The following is a 14747-nucleotide window of genomic DNA, read 5'->3' as shown; positions in this document are numbered from 1 at the left end:
CCAGTGTTCCCCTCTACACTCTCCTCTCTGATGGCGTCTCCAGCTCCAGTGTTCCCCTCTACACTCTCCTCTCTGATGGCGTCTCCAGCCCCAGTGTGTTCCCCTCTACACTCTCCTCTCTGATGGCGTCTCCAGCCCCAGTGTTCCCCTCTACACTCTCCTCTCTGATGGCGTCTCTAGCTCCAGTGTTCCCCTCTACACTCTCCTCTCTGATGGCGTCTCCAGCTCCAGTGTTCCCCTCTACACTCTCCTCTCTGATGGCGTCTCCAGCCCCAGTGTTCCCATCTACACTCTCCTCTCTGATGGTGTCTCCAGCCCCAGTGTGTTCCCCTCTACACTCTCCTCTCTGATGGCGTCTCCAGCCCCAGTGTGTGTGTTCCCCTCTACACTCTCCTCTCTGATGGCGTCTCCAGCCCCAGTGTTCCCCTCTACACTCTCCTCTCTGATGGCGTCTCCAGCCCCAGTGTTCCCCTCTACACTCTCCTCTCTGATGGCGTCTCCAGCCCCAGTGTTCCCCTCTACACTCTCCTCTCTGATGGCGTCTCCAGCCCCAGTGTGTTCCCCTCTACACTCTCCTCTCTGATGACGTCTCCAGCCCCAGTGTTCCCCTCTACACTCTCCTCTCTGATGGCGTCTCCAGCCCCAGTGTTCCCCTCTACACTCTCCTCTCTGATGGCGTCTCCAGCCCCAGTGTGTTCCCCTCTACACTCTCCTTTCTGATGGCGTCTCCAGCCCCAGTGTGTTCCCCTCTACACTCTCCTCTCTGATGACGTCTCCAGCCCCAGTGTTCCCCTCTACACTCTCCTCTCTGATGGCGTCTCCAGCCCCAGTGTTCCCCTCTACACTCTCCTCTCTGATGGCGTCTCCAGCCCCAGTGTTCACCTCTACACTCTCCTCTCTGATGGCGTCTCCAGCCCCAGTGTGTTCCCCTCTACACTCTCCTCTCTGATGGCGTCTCCAGCCCCAGTGTGTTCCCCTCTACACTCTCCTTTCTGATGGCGTCTCCAGCTCCAGTGTTCCCCTCTACACTCTCCTCTCTGATGGCGTCTCCAGCCCCAGTGTTCCCTCTACACTCTCCTCTCTGATGGCGTCTCCAGCCCCAGTGTTCCCTCTACACTCTCCTCTCTGATGGCGTCTCCAGCCCCAGTGTGTTCCCCTCTACACTCTCCTTTCTGATGGTGTCTCCAGCTCCAGTGTTCCCCTCTACACTCTCCTCTCTGATGGCGTCTCCAGCCCCAGTGTTCCCTCTACACTCTCCTCTCTGATGGCGTCTCCAGCCCCAGTGTTCCCTCTACACTCTCCTCTCTGATGGCGTCTCCAGCCCCAGTGTGTTCCCCTCTACACTCTCCTCTCTGATGGCGTCTCCAGCCCCAGTGTGTGTGTTCACCTCTACACTCTCCTCTCTGATGGTGTCTCCAGCCCCAGTGTGTGTGTTCACCTCTACACTCTCCTCTCTGATGGTGTCTCCAGCCCCAGTGTTCCCCTCTACACTCTCCTCTCTGATGGCGTCTCCAGCCCCAGTGTTCCCCTCTACACTCTCCTCTCTGATGGCGTCTCCAGCCCCAGTGTGTTCCCCTCTACACTCTCCTCTCTGATGGCGTCTCCAGCTCCAGTGTTCCCCTCCACACTCTCCTCTCTGATGGCGTCTCCAGCCCCAGTGTGTTCCCCTCTACACTCTCCTCTCTGATGGTGTCTCCAGCCCCAGTGTTCCCCTCTACACTCTCCTCTCTGATGGTGTCTCCAGCTCCAGTGTTCCCCTCCACACTCTCCTCTCCGATGGCGTCTCCAGCCCCAGTGTGTTCCCCTCTACACTCTCAATCAATCAATCAATCAATTTTATTTTATATAGCCCTTCATACATTAGCTAATATCTCGAAGTGCTGTACAGACACCCAGCCTAAAACCCCAAACAGCTAGTAATGCAGGTGTAGAAGCACGGTGGCTAGGAAAAACTCCCTAGAAAGGCCAAAACCTAGGAAGAAACCTAGAGAGGAACCAGGCTATGAGGGGTGGCCAGTCCTCTTCTGGCTGTGCCGGGTGGAGATTATAACAGAACCATGCCAAGGTGTTCAAAAATGTTCATAAGTGACAAGCATGGTCAAATAATAATCAGGAATAAATCTCAGTTGGCTTTTCATAGCCGATCATTAAGAGTTGAAAACAGCAGGTCTGGGACAGGTAGGGGTTCCATAACCGCAGGCAGAACAGTTAAAACTGGAATAGCAGCAAGGCCAGGCGGACTGGGGACAGCAAGGAGTCACCACGGCCGGTGGTCCCGACGTATGGTCCTAGGGCTCAGGTCTCTCAGTTGGCTTTTCATAGCCGATCATTAAGAGTTGAAAACAGCAGGTCTGGGACAGGTAGGGGTTTCGTAACCGCAGGCAGAACAGTTGAAACTGGAATAGCAGCAAGGCCAGGCGGACTGGGGACAGCAAGGTGTCAGCATGCCCGGTAGTCCTGACGTATGGTCCTAGGGCTCAGGTTCTCAGAGAGAAAGAGAGAACGAGAGAATTAGAGAGAGCATACTTAAATTCACACAGGACACTGGATAAGACAGGAGAAGTACTCCAGGTATAACCAACTAACCCCAGCCCCCCGACACATAAACTACTGCAGCATAAATACTGGAGGCTGAGACAGGAGCGGTCCGGAGACACTGTGGCCCCATCCGAAGACTCCTGGGCCAGACTACACTCAATCATATGACCTACTGAAGAGATAAGTCTTCAGTAAAGACTTAAAGGTTGAGACCGAGTCTGCGTCTCTCACATGGGTAGGCAAACTGTTCCATAAAAATGGAGATCTATAGGAGAAAGCCCTGCCTCCCGCTGTTTGCTTAGAAATTCTAGGGACAATTAGGAGGCCTGCGTCTTGTGACCGTAGCGTACGTATTGGTATGTACGGCAGGACCAACTCGGAAAGATAGGTAGGAGCAAGCCCATGTAACGCTTTATAGGTTAACAGTAAAACCTTGAAATCAGCCCTTGCCTTAACAGGAAGCCAGTGTAGGGAAGCTAGCACTGGAGTAATATGATCAAATTTCTTGGTTCTAGTCAGGATTCTAGCAGCAGTATTTAGCACTAACTGAAGTTTATTTAGTGCTTTATCCGGGTAGCCGGAAAGTAGAGCATTGCAGTAGTCTAACCTAGAAGTAACAAATGCATGGATTAATTTTTCTGCATCATTTTTGGACAGAAAATTTCTGATTTTTGCAATGTTACGTAGATGGAAAAAAGCTGTCCTTGAAACAGTCTTGATATGTTCGTCAAAAGAGAGATCAGGGTCAAGAGTAACGCCGAGGTCCTTCACAGTTTTATTTGAGACGACTTTACAACCATCAAGATGAATTGTCAGATTTAACAGAAGATCTCTTTGTTTCTTGGGACCTAGAACAAGCATCTCTGTTTTGTCCGAGTTTAAAAGTAGAAAGTTTTCAGCCATCCACTTCCTTATGTCTGAAACACAGGCTTCTAGCGAGGGCAATTTTGGGGCTTCACCATGTTTCATTGAAATGTACAGCTGTGTGTCATCCGCATAGCAGTGAAAGTTAACATTATGTTTTCGAATAACATCCCCAAGAGGTAAAATATATAGTGAAAACAATAGTGGTCCTAAAACGGAACCTTGAGGAAGTGGATGGTGTCTCCAGCCCCAGTGTTCCCCTCTACACTCTCCTCTCTGATGGCGTCTCCAGCCCCAGTGTTCCCCTCTACACTCTCCTCTCTGATGGTGTCTCCAGCCCCAGTGTGTTCCCCTCTACACTCTCCTCTCTGATGGCGTCTCCAGCCCCAGTGTGTTCCCCTCTACACTCTCCTCTCTGATGGTGTCTCCAGCCCCAGTGTTCCCCTCTACACTCTCCTCTCTGATGGCGTCTCCAGCCCCAGTGTTCCCCTCTACACTCTCCTCTCTGATGGCGTCTCCTGCCCCAGTGTGTGTGTTCACCTCTACACTCTCCTCTCTGATGGCGTCTCCAGCCCCAGTGTTCCCCTCTACACTCTCCTCTCTGATGGCGTCTCCAGCCCCAGTGGTCCCCTCTACACTCTCCTCTCTGATGGCGTCTCCAGCCCCAGTGTTCCCCTCTACACTCTCCTCTCTGATGGCGTCTCCAGCCCCAGTGTTCCCCTCTACACTCTCCTCTCTGATGGTGTCTCCAGCCCCAGTGTGTTCCCCTCTACACTCTCCTCTCTGATGGCGTCTCCTGCCCCAGTGTGTGTGTTCACCTCTACACTCTCCTCTCTGATGGCGTCTCCAGCCCCAGTGTTCCCCTCTACACTCTCCTCTCTGATGGCGTCTCCAGCCCCAGTGTTCCCCTCTACACTCTCCTCTCTGATGGCGTCTCCAGCCCCAGTGTTCCCCTCTACACTCTCCTCTCTGATGGCGTCTCCAGCCCCAGTGTTCCCCTCTACACTCTCCTCTCTGATGGTGTCTCCAGCCCCAGTGTGTTCCCCTCTACACTCTCCTCTCTGATGGTGTCTCCAGCCCCAGTGTTCCCCTCCACACTCTCCTCTCTGATGGCGTCTCCAGCCCCAGTGTTCCCCTCTACACTCTCCTCTCTGATGGTGTCTCCAGCCCCAGTGTTCCCCTCTACACTCTCCTCTCTGATGGTGTCTCCAGCCCCAGTGTTCCCCTCTACACTCTCCTTTCTGATGGCGTCTCCAGCCCCAGTGTTCCCCTCTACACTCTCCTCTCTGATGGCGTCTCCAGCTCCAGTGTGTTCCCTCTACAATCTCCTCTCTGATGGCGTCTCCAGCCCCAGTGTTCCCCTCTACACTCTCCTCTCTGATGGCGTCTCCAGCCCCAGTGTGTTCCCCTCTACACTCTCCTCTCTGATGGTGTCTCCAGCCCCAGTGTTCCCCTCTACACTCTCCTCTCTGATGGCGTCTCCAGCCCCAGTGTTCCCCTCTACACTCTCCTCTCTGATGGCGTCTCCTGCCCCAGTGTGTGTGTTCACCTCTACACTCTCCTCTCTGATGGCGTCTCCAGACCCAGTGTTCCCCTCTACACTCTCCTCTCTGATGGCGTCTCCAGCCCCAGTGTTCCCCTCTACACTCTCCTCTCTGATGGCGTCTCCAGCCCCAGTGTTCCCCTCTACACTCTCCTCTCTGATGGTGTCTCCAGCCCCAGTGTTCCCCTCCACACTCTCCTCTCTGATGGCGTCTCCAGACCCAGTGTTCCCCTCTACACTCTCCTCTCTGATGGCGTCTCCAGCCCCAGTGTTCCCCTCTACACTCTCCTCTCTGATGGCGTCTCCAGCCCCAGTGTTCCCCTCTACACTCTCCTCTCTGATGGCGTCTCCAGCCCCAGTGTTCCCCTCTACACTCTCCTCTCTGATGGTGTCTCCAGCCCCAGTGTGTTCCCCTCTACACTCTCCTCTCTGATGGTGTCTCCAGCCCCAGTGTTCCCCTCCACACTCTCCTCTCTGATGGCGTCTCCAGCCCCAGTGTTCCCCTCTACACTCTCCTCTCTGATGGTGTCTCCAGCCCCAGTGTTCCCCTCTACACTCTCCTCTCTGATGGTGTCTCCAGCCCCAGTGTTCCCCTCTACACTCTCCTTTCTGATGGCGTCTCCAGCCCCAGTGTTCCCCTCTACACTCTCCTCTCTGATGGCGTCTCCAGCTCCAGTGTGTTCCCTCTACACTCTCCTCTCTGATGGCGTCTCCAGCCCCAGTGTTCCCCTCTACACTCTCCTCTCTGATGGCGTCTCCTGCCCCAGTGTGTGTGTTCACCTCTACACTCTCCTCTCTGATGGCGTCTCCAGCCCCAGTGTTCCCCTCTACACTCTCCTCTCTGATGGCGTCTCCAGCCCCAGTGTTCCCCTCTACACTCTCCTCTCTGATGGCGTCTCCAGCCCCAGTGTTCCCCTCTACACTCTCCTCTCTGATGGCGTCTCCAGCCCCAGTGTTCCCCTCTACACTCTCCTCTCTGATGGTGTCTCCAGCCCCAGTGTGTTCCCCTCTACACTCTCCTCTCTGATGGTGTCTCCAGCCCCAGTGTTCCCCTCCACACTCTCCTCTCTGATGGCGTCTCCAGCCCCAGTGTTCCCCAACACACTCTCCTCTCTGATGGCGTCTCCAGCCCCAGTGTTCCCCTCTACACTCTCCTCTCTGATGGTGTCTCCAGCCCCAGTGTTCCCCTCTACACTCTCCTCTCTGATGGCGTCTCCAGCCCCAGTGTTCCCCTCTACACTCTCCTCTCTGATGGCGTCTCCAGCCCCAGTGTTCCCCTCTACACTCTCCTCTCTGATGGTGTCTCCAGCCCCAGTGTGTTCCCCTCTACACTCTCCTCTCTGATGGTGTCTCCAGCCCCAGTGTTCCCCTCCACACTCTCCTCTCTGATGGCGTCTCCAGCCCCAGTGTTCCCCTCTACACTCTCCTCTCTGATGGTGTCTCCAGCCCCAGTGTTCCCCTCTACACTCTCCTCTCTGATGGTGTCTCCAGCCCCAGTGTTCCCCTCTACACTCTCCTTTCTGATGGCGTCTCCAGCCCCAGTGTTCCCCTCTACACTCTCCTCTCTGATGGCGTCTCCAGCTCCAGTGTGTTCCCTCTACACTCTCCTCTCTGATGGCGTCTCCAGCCCCAGTGTTCCCCTCTACACTCTCCTCTCTGATGGCGTCTCCAGCCCCAGTGTTCCCCTCTACACTCTCCTCTCTGATGGTGTCTCCAGCCCCAGTGTGTTCCCCTCTACACTCTCCTCTCTGATGGCGTCTCCAGCCCCAGTGTGTGTGTTCCCCTCTACACTCTCCTCTCTGATGGCGTCTCCAGCCCCAGTGTTCCCCTCTACACTCTCCTCTCTGATGGCGTCTCCAGCCCCAGTGTTCCCCTCTACACTCTCCTCTCTGATGGCGTCTCCAGCCCCAGTGTTCCCCTCTACACTCTCCTCTCTGATGGCGTCTCCAGCCCCAGTGTGTTCCCCTCTACACTCTCCTTTCTGATGGCGTCTCCAGCCCCAGTGTGTTCCCCTCTACACTCTCCTCTCTGATGACGTCTCCAGCCCCAGTGTTCCCCTCTACACTCTCCTCTCTGATGGCGTCTCCAGCCCCAGTGTTCCCCTCTACACTCTCCTCTCTGATGGCGTCTCCAGCCCCAGTGTTCACCTCTACACTCTCCTCTCTGATGGCGTCTCCAGCCCCAGTGTTCCCCTCTACACTCTCCTTTCTGATGGCGTCTCCAGCTCCAGTGTTCCCCTCTACACTCTCCTCTCTGATGGCGTCTCCAGCCCCAGTGTTCCCCTCTACACTCTCCTCTCTGATGGCGTCTCCAGCCCCAGTGTTCCCCTCTACACTCTCCTCTCTGATGGTGTCTCCAGCCCCAGTGTGTTCCCCTCTACACTCTCCTCTCTGATGGCGTCTCCTGCCCCAGTGTGTGTGTTCACCTCTACACTCTCCTCTCTGATGGCGTCTCCAGCCCCAGTGTTCCCCTCTACACTCTCCTCTCTGATGGCGTCTCCAGCCCCAGTGTTCCCCTCTACACTCTCCTCTCTGATGGCGTCTCCAGCCCCAGTGTTCCCCTCTACACTCTCCTCTCTGATGGCGTCTCCAGCCCCAGTGTTCCCCTCTACACTCTCCTCTCTGATGGTGTCTCCAGCCCTAGTGTGTTCCCCTCTACACTCTCCTCTCTGATGGTGTCTCCAGCCCCAGTGTTCCCCTCCACACTCTCCTCTCTGATGGCGTCTCCAGCCCCAGTGTTCCCCTCTACACTCTCCTCTCTGATGGTGTCTCCAGCCCCAGTGTTCCCCTCTACACTCTCCTCTCTGATGGTGTCTCCAGCCCCAGTGTTCCCCTCTACACTCTCCTTTCTGATGGCGTCTCCAGCCCCAGTGTTCCCCTCTACACTCTCCTCTCTGATGGCGTCTCCAGCTCCAGTGTGTTCCCTCTACACTCTCCTCTCTGATGGCGTCTCCAGCCCCAGTGTTCCCCTCTACACTCTCCTCTCTGATGGTGTCTCCAGCCCCAGTGTGTTCCCCTCTACACTCTCCTCTCTGATGGCGTCTCCTGCCCCAGTGTGTGTGTTCACCTCTACACTCTCCTCTCTGATGGCGTCTCCAGCCCCAGTGTTCCCCTCTACACTCTCCTCTCTGATGGCGTCTCCAGCCCCAGTGTTCCCCTCTACACTCTCCTCTCTGATGGCGTCTCCAGCCCCAGTGTTCCCCTCTACACTCTCCTCTCTGATGGCGTCTCCAGCCCCAGTGTTCCCCTCTACACTCTCCTCTCTGATGGTGTCTCCAGCCCCAGTGTGTTCCCCTCTACACTCTCCTCTCTGATGGTGTCTCCAGCCCCAGTGTTCCCCTCCACACTCTCCTCTCTGATGGCGTCTCCAGCCCCAGTGTTCCCCTCTACACTCTCCTCTCTGATGGTGTCTCCAGCCCCAGTGTTCCCCTCTACACTCTCCTCTCTGATGGTGTCTCCAGCCCCAGTGTTCCCCTCTACACTCTCCTTTCTGATGGCGTCTCCAGCCCCAGTGTTCCCCTCTACACTCTCCTCTCTGATGGCGTCTCCAGCTCCAGTGTGTTCCCTCTACACTCTCCTCTCTGATGGCGTCTCCAGCCCCAGTGTTCCCCTCTACACTCTCCTCTCTGATGGCGTCTCCAGCCCCAGTGTGTTCCCCTCTACACTCTCCTCTCTGATGGTGTCTCCAGCCCCAGTGTTCCCCTCTACACTCTCCTCTCTGATGGCGTCTCCAGCCCCAGTGTTCCCCTCTACACTCTCCTCTCTGATGGCGTCTCCTGCCCCAGTGTGTGTGTTCACCTCTACACTCTCCTCTCTGATGGCGTCTCCAGCCCCAGTGTTCCCCTCTACACTCTCCTCTCTGATGGCGTCTCCAGCCCCAGTGTTCCCCTCTACACTCTCCTCTCTGATGGCGTCTCCAGCCCCAGTGTTCCCCTCTACACTCTCCTCTCTGATGGCGTCTCCAGCCCCAGTGTTCCCCTCTACACTCTCCTCTCTGATGGTGTCTCCAGCCCCAGTGTGTTCCCCTCTACACTCTCCTCTCTGATGGTGTCTCCAGCCCCAGTGTTCCCCTCCACACTCTCCTCTCTGATGGCGTCTCCAGCCCCAGTGTTCCCCTCTACACTCTCCTCTCTGATGGTGTCTCCAGCCCCAGTGTTCCCCTCTACACTCTCCTCTCTGATGGTGTCTCCAGCCCCAGTGTTCCCCTCTACACTCTCCTTTCTGATGGCGTCTCCAGCCCCAGTGTTCCCCTCTACACTCTCCTCTCTGATGGCGTCTCCAGCTCCAGTGTGTTCCCTCTACACTCTCCTCTCTGATGGCGTCTCCAGCCCCAGTGTTCCCCTCTACACTCTCCTCTCTGATGGCGTCTCCTGCCCCAGTGTGTGTGTTCACCTCTACACTCTCCTCTCTGATGGCGTCTCCAGCCCCAGTGTTCCCCTCTACACTCTCCTCTCTGATGGCGTCTCCAGCCCCAGTGTTCCCCTCTACACTCTCCTCTCTGATGGCGTCTCCAGCCCCAGTGTTCCCCTCTACACTCTCCTCTCTGATGGCGTCTCCAGCCCCAGTGTTCCCCTCTACACTCTCCTCTCTGATGGTGTCTCCAGCCCCAGTGTGTTCCCCTCTACACTCTCCTCTCTGATGGTGTCTCCAGCCCCAGTGTTCCCCTCCACACTCTCCTCTCTGATGGCGTCTCCAGCCCCAGTGTTCCCCTCCACACTCTCCTCTCTGATGGCGTCTCCAGCCCCAGTGTTCCCCTCTACACTCTCCTCTCTGATGGCGTCTCCAGCCCCAGTGTTCCCCTCTACACTCTCCTCTCTGATGGTGTCTCCAGCCCCAGTGTGTTCCCCTCTACACTCTCCTCTCTGATGGTGTCTCCAGCCCCAGTGTTCCCCTCCACACTCTCCTCTCTGATGGCGTCTCCAGCCCCAGTGTTCCCCTCTACACTCTCCTCTCTGATGGTGTCTCCAGCCCCAGTGTTCCCCTCTACACTCTCCTCTCTGATGGTGTCTCCAGCCCCAGTGTTCCCCTCTACACTCTCCTTTCTGATGGCGTCTCCAGCCCCAGTGTTCCCCTCTACACTCTCCTCTCTGATGGCGTCTCCAGCTCCAGTGTGTTCCCTCTACACTCTCCTCTCTGATGGCGTCTCCAGCCCCAGTGTTCCCCTCTACACTCTCCTCTCTGATGGCGTCTCCAGCCCCAGTGTTCCCCTCTACACTCTCCTCTCTGATGGCGTCTCCAGCCCCAGTGTTCCCCTCTACACTCTCCTCTCTGATGGTGTCTCCAGCCCCAGTGTGTTCCCCTCTACACTCTCCTCTCTGATGGCGTCTCCAGCCCCAGTGTGTGTGTTCCCCTCTACACTCTCCTCTCTGATGGCGTCTCCAGCCCCAGTGTTCCCCTCTACACTCTCCTCTCTGATGGCGTCTCCAGCCCCAGTGTTCCCCTCTACACTCTCCTCTCTGATGGCGTCTCCAGCCCCAGTGTTCCCCTCTACACTCTCCTCTCTGATGGCGTCTCCAGCCCCAGTGTGTTCCCCTCTACACTCTCCTTTCTGATGGCGTCTCCAGCCCCAGTGTGTTCCCCTCTACACTCTCCTCTCTGATGACGTCTCCAGCCCCAGTGTTCCCCTCTACACTCTCCTCTCTGATGGCGTCTCCAGCCCCAGTGTTCCCCTCTACACTCTCCTCTCTGATGGCGTCTCCAGCCCCAGTGTTCACCTCTACACTCTCCTCTCTGATGGCGTCTCCAGCTCCAGTGTGTTCCCCTCTACACTCTCCTTTCTGATGGCGTCTCCAGCTCCAGTGTTCCCCTCTACACTCTCCTCTCTGATGGCGTCTCCAGCCCCATTGTTCCCTCTACACTCTCCTCTCTGATGGCGTCTCCAGCCCCAGTGTTCCCCTCCACACTCTCCTCTCTGATGGCGTCTCCAGCTCCAGTGTTCCCCTCTACACTCTCCACTCTGATGGCGTCTCCAGCTCCAGTGTGTTCCCTCCACACTCTCCTCTCTGATGGTGTTTCCAGCCCCAGTGTTTCCCTCTACACTCTCCTCTCTGATGGTGTCTCCAGCCCCAGTGTTCCCCTCTACACTCTCCTCTCTGATGGCGTCTCCAGCTCCAGTGTTCCCCTCTACACTCTCCTCTCTGATGGCGTCTCCAGCTCCAGTGTGTTCCCTCCACACTCTCCTCTCTGATGGTGTCTCCAGCTCCAGTGTTCCCCTCTACACTCTCCTCTCTGATGGCGTCTCCAGCCCCAGTGTTCCCCTCTACACTCTCCTCTCTGATGGCGTCTCCAGCCCCAGTGTGTGTGTTCACCTCTACACTCTCCTCAGCTGTGAAGTCTCCAGCCTCCGGTTGAACAGAGGCACAGTCGGTCTCCTCCTCCCCTGGTCTGCCACTAAAGGTTAAGGCCTGCTCCCACCGCCTCAGAGCCTCCTCAAACAGCCCCATACCTGGCAGACAACACACATTATAAACCCGGGAAGGTCGGGTCCTGGATGCTGATTGGATGAAAACAGCATTTATAACCACAGGTATGAAGCAAAAAAATACTACTTTTACTTTTGCATTTATGTTAGTAACTAGTTTATAATAGCAATAAGGCACCTTGGGGTTTATGGTATATGTGCGTCTGTGTGTTAATCTGTGTGTGTGTGCATATGTGTGTGTGTGTGTGTGTGTGTGTACACGTCGTGCCTAACAGCCCTTAGGCGTGGTATATTGGCCATATACCCCGGGCCTTACTGCTTAAATATACCCCACCCCCCCCCCTAGGACCTTACTGCCCAATTATAAAACACACACCAACGCAAGGCCTCCTCAACACAAGCAAGACCAGTGTGTGCATGTGTTCTCACCCAAGAGGTAGAGGTTTTCAGGCGTGGTAACAGGGATGTTGACTACATTACAGTGCTCTTCATCCCAGCAGGTACAGGATGAGTTCATACTATTTACCTGGTGGAAGAAACCGTCAGTCAATAGAAGAACACCACATTCAGCAATCCAAGTCATTTGGAATCTTTCGTCGACCACATCAGCTGAGAAATTCCTATTGAATTGACTGATGAGGAAATATTGACCACTTCTGGTAAACAGTAGCAAATTCCAACTTTGGATCATATCTGTGTTGTCTTACCGAGGCCAGACTCTGTAGTGACACAGACAGCTTGCTGTGAGGTCCTCCGTTGGGTACAAGGCCACCGGAGTAGATATTCTTACAGTTCTGGAAACTGTAGGCATCTACACATGCAAAACGACAGTCAGGTTTCATTAGAATTCTTTAATGATGCAATATTTAAAATGACTATTGCCACTTCTTATTTAAATGACTTTAAAAATCAGAGGAAACTGAGTCTCTTCACTCCAGTCAACTAGCTGGATCCCAAGGAGAAACGTAACTTTCACTAACCATCTTCCTATTCTGGGTCAGGTGTATAAGTAGGTACATTTCTCCATCTTTACCTTTCTCCTGGTGGACTACCAGGTCCAGGAACTCCAAGGTCCCCGTCTGCTCCCACTGGACTGGGGACTGGACTCCCTTCTTCCTGCCTTTCCTCCTCTGGAAGTGACGGGCGAGGAAGAGGAGACCCACTGCGCTGAAGGCTGTAGCAGCAACGACCTTCTTAGTGACTGTACTGAGGCTCACCACCTGGGGGAGGAAAGACAGCCGAGCGATGAGGAGAGAGAGAGAGAGAGAGATGCAGAGAGGGACGGTAAAAATGTGCATAATGAGTCATTCCTTAGGCACAGAAGACAAGTAAGCGGACTGAGACAGGGAGGGAGGGACTACTGCAAAACGTTTACCATTACAGTGATGGCAGGAAGCAGACTTTACAGTGTCCAGCTACATTATATTCCATGTAGCTTTATAGGAATCACACTTTACAATGTCCAGCTACAGTGGCTTGCGAAAGTATTCACCCCCCCCCATTGGCATTTTTCTTATTTTGTTGCCTTACAACCTGGAATTAAAATGGATTTTTTGGGGGGTTTGTATCATTTGATTTACACAACATGCCTACCACTTTGAAGATGCTAAATATTTTATTGTGAAACAAACAAGAAATAAGACATAAAAACTGAAAACTTGAGCGTGCATAACTATTCACCAAAGACAATACTTTGTAGAGCCACCTTTTGCAGCAATTACAGCTGCAAGTCTCTTGGGGTATGTCTCTATAAGCTTGGTACATCTAGCCACTGGGATTTTTGCCCATTCTTTAAGGCAAAACTGCTCCAGCTCCTTCAAATTGGATGGGTTCCGCTGGTGTACAGCAATCTTTAAGTCATACCACAGATTCTCAATTGGATTGAGGTCTGGGCTTTGACTAGGCCATTCCAAGACATTTAAATGTTTCCCCTTAAACCACTCGAGTGTTGCTTTAGCAGTATGCTTAGGGTCATTGTCCTGCTGGAAGGTGAACCTCCGTCCCAGTCTCACATCTCTGGAAGACTGAAACAGGTTTCCCTCAAGAATTTCCCCATATTTAGCGCCATTCATCATTCCTTCAATTCTGACCAGTTTCCCAGTCCCTGCCGATGAAAAACATCGGAGATGGTGTTCTCGGGGTGATGAGAGGTGTTGGGTTTGCGCCAGACATAGCGTTTTCCTTGATGGCCAAAAAGCTCAATTTTAGTCTCACCTGACCAGAGTACCTTCTTCCATATGTTTGGGGAGTCTCTCACATGCCTTTTGGCAAACACCAAACAGCTTTTTCTGGCCACTCTTCCGTAAAGCCCAGCTCTGTGGAGTGTAAATCTTAAAGTGGTCCTATGGACAGATACTCCAATCTCCGCTGGGGAGCTTTGCAGCTCCTTCAGGGTTATCTTTGGTCTCTTTGTTGCCTCTCTGATTAATGCCCTCCTTGCCTGGTCCGTGAGTTTTGGTGGGCGGCCCTCTCTTGGCAGGTTTGTTGGGTGCCATATTCTTTCAATTTTTTAATAATGGATTTAAAAATGGTGCTCCGTGGGATGTTCTGATATTTTTTTTTTATCCACACTGCCAAAGCTGACACTCCTCTGTTCTCATCCTCCTAGATCCATCTGCTGCCTTCGACACCGTGAACCAACCAGATCCTCCTGTCCACCCTCTCAGGGCTGGGCGTCTCAGGCTCTGCACACTCCTGGATTGCATCCTACCTGACAGGTCGCTCCGACCAGGTGACGTGGAGAGGACTGACAGGTCGCTCCGACCAGGTGACGTGGAGAGGACTGACAGGTCGCTCCGACCAGGTGATGTGGAGAGGATCTGTGTCCCCCACGTGCCCTTACTACTGGGGTCCCCCAGGGCTCGGTTCTAGGCCCTCTCCTCTATCAAGTCAGCTGCCGCAGTCATATCCTCTCATGGTCTCTCCTATCTTTGCTATGTAGATGACACTACTTTTCTCATTCCCCTTCCGAAACTCAGGTGACGACGTGCATTTCTGCATGCCAGATATCTCAGCTTGGAAGTCGGCCCACCACCTCAAGCTCAACAAGACAGAGCTGCTCTTCCTCCCAAGGAAGGCGTGCCCGCTTCAAGACCTCTCGATCACGGTTGACGCCACTGTGTACCCCTCCCAGAGTGCAAAGAACATTGGCGTGACCCTGGACAACGTCAAAACAGTGACTCACTGCTGCAGGTTCATGTTCCACAACATCCGTAGAGTACGACCTTACTCACTAAGTACTGTGCTAGGTGGTAGTCTCACCTAGCCATCTTAAGATGAATGCACTAACTAAGTCGCTCTGGATAAGAGCTTCTGCTAAATGACTAAAATGTAATATGAATGGTTTATCCACGTCAGTTCACACCACCTAATGCCACAGACG

The 14747-nt window shown here is 54.3% G+C and overlaps 1 protein-coding gene across 1 annotated transcript in view; it reads right to left on the bottom strand.

The window, feature by feature from the left end:
* miga1 (mitoguardin 1) overlaps positions 1-14747 on the bottom strand; it is a 61765-nt gene that overhangs the window by 32471 nt on the left and 14547 nt on the right. The window contains exons 3-6 of the mRNA XM_084139545.1: positions 12399-12585; positions 12073-12176; positions 11795-11891; positions 11253-11389 (exon numbers count right to left, since the gene is read on the bottom strand). Coding sequence (XP_083995671.1) covers positions 11253-11389; positions 11795-11891; positions 12073-12176; positions 12399-12585 — 525 coding nt within the window. The remainder of the gene's footprint in view (positions 1-11252; positions 11390-11794; positions 11892-12072; positions 12177-12398; positions 12586-14747) is intronic.

This window comes from Coregonus lavaretus, assembly GCF_964263955.1.
Source record: "Coregonus lavaretus genome assembly, chromosome: 23".
NCBI classification, from domain to species: Eukaryota; Metazoa; Chordata; class Actinopteri; order Salmoniformes; family Salmonidae; genus Coregonus; species Coregonus lavaretus.
This window is presented reverse-complemented; position numbering and strand designations above follow the sequence as displayed.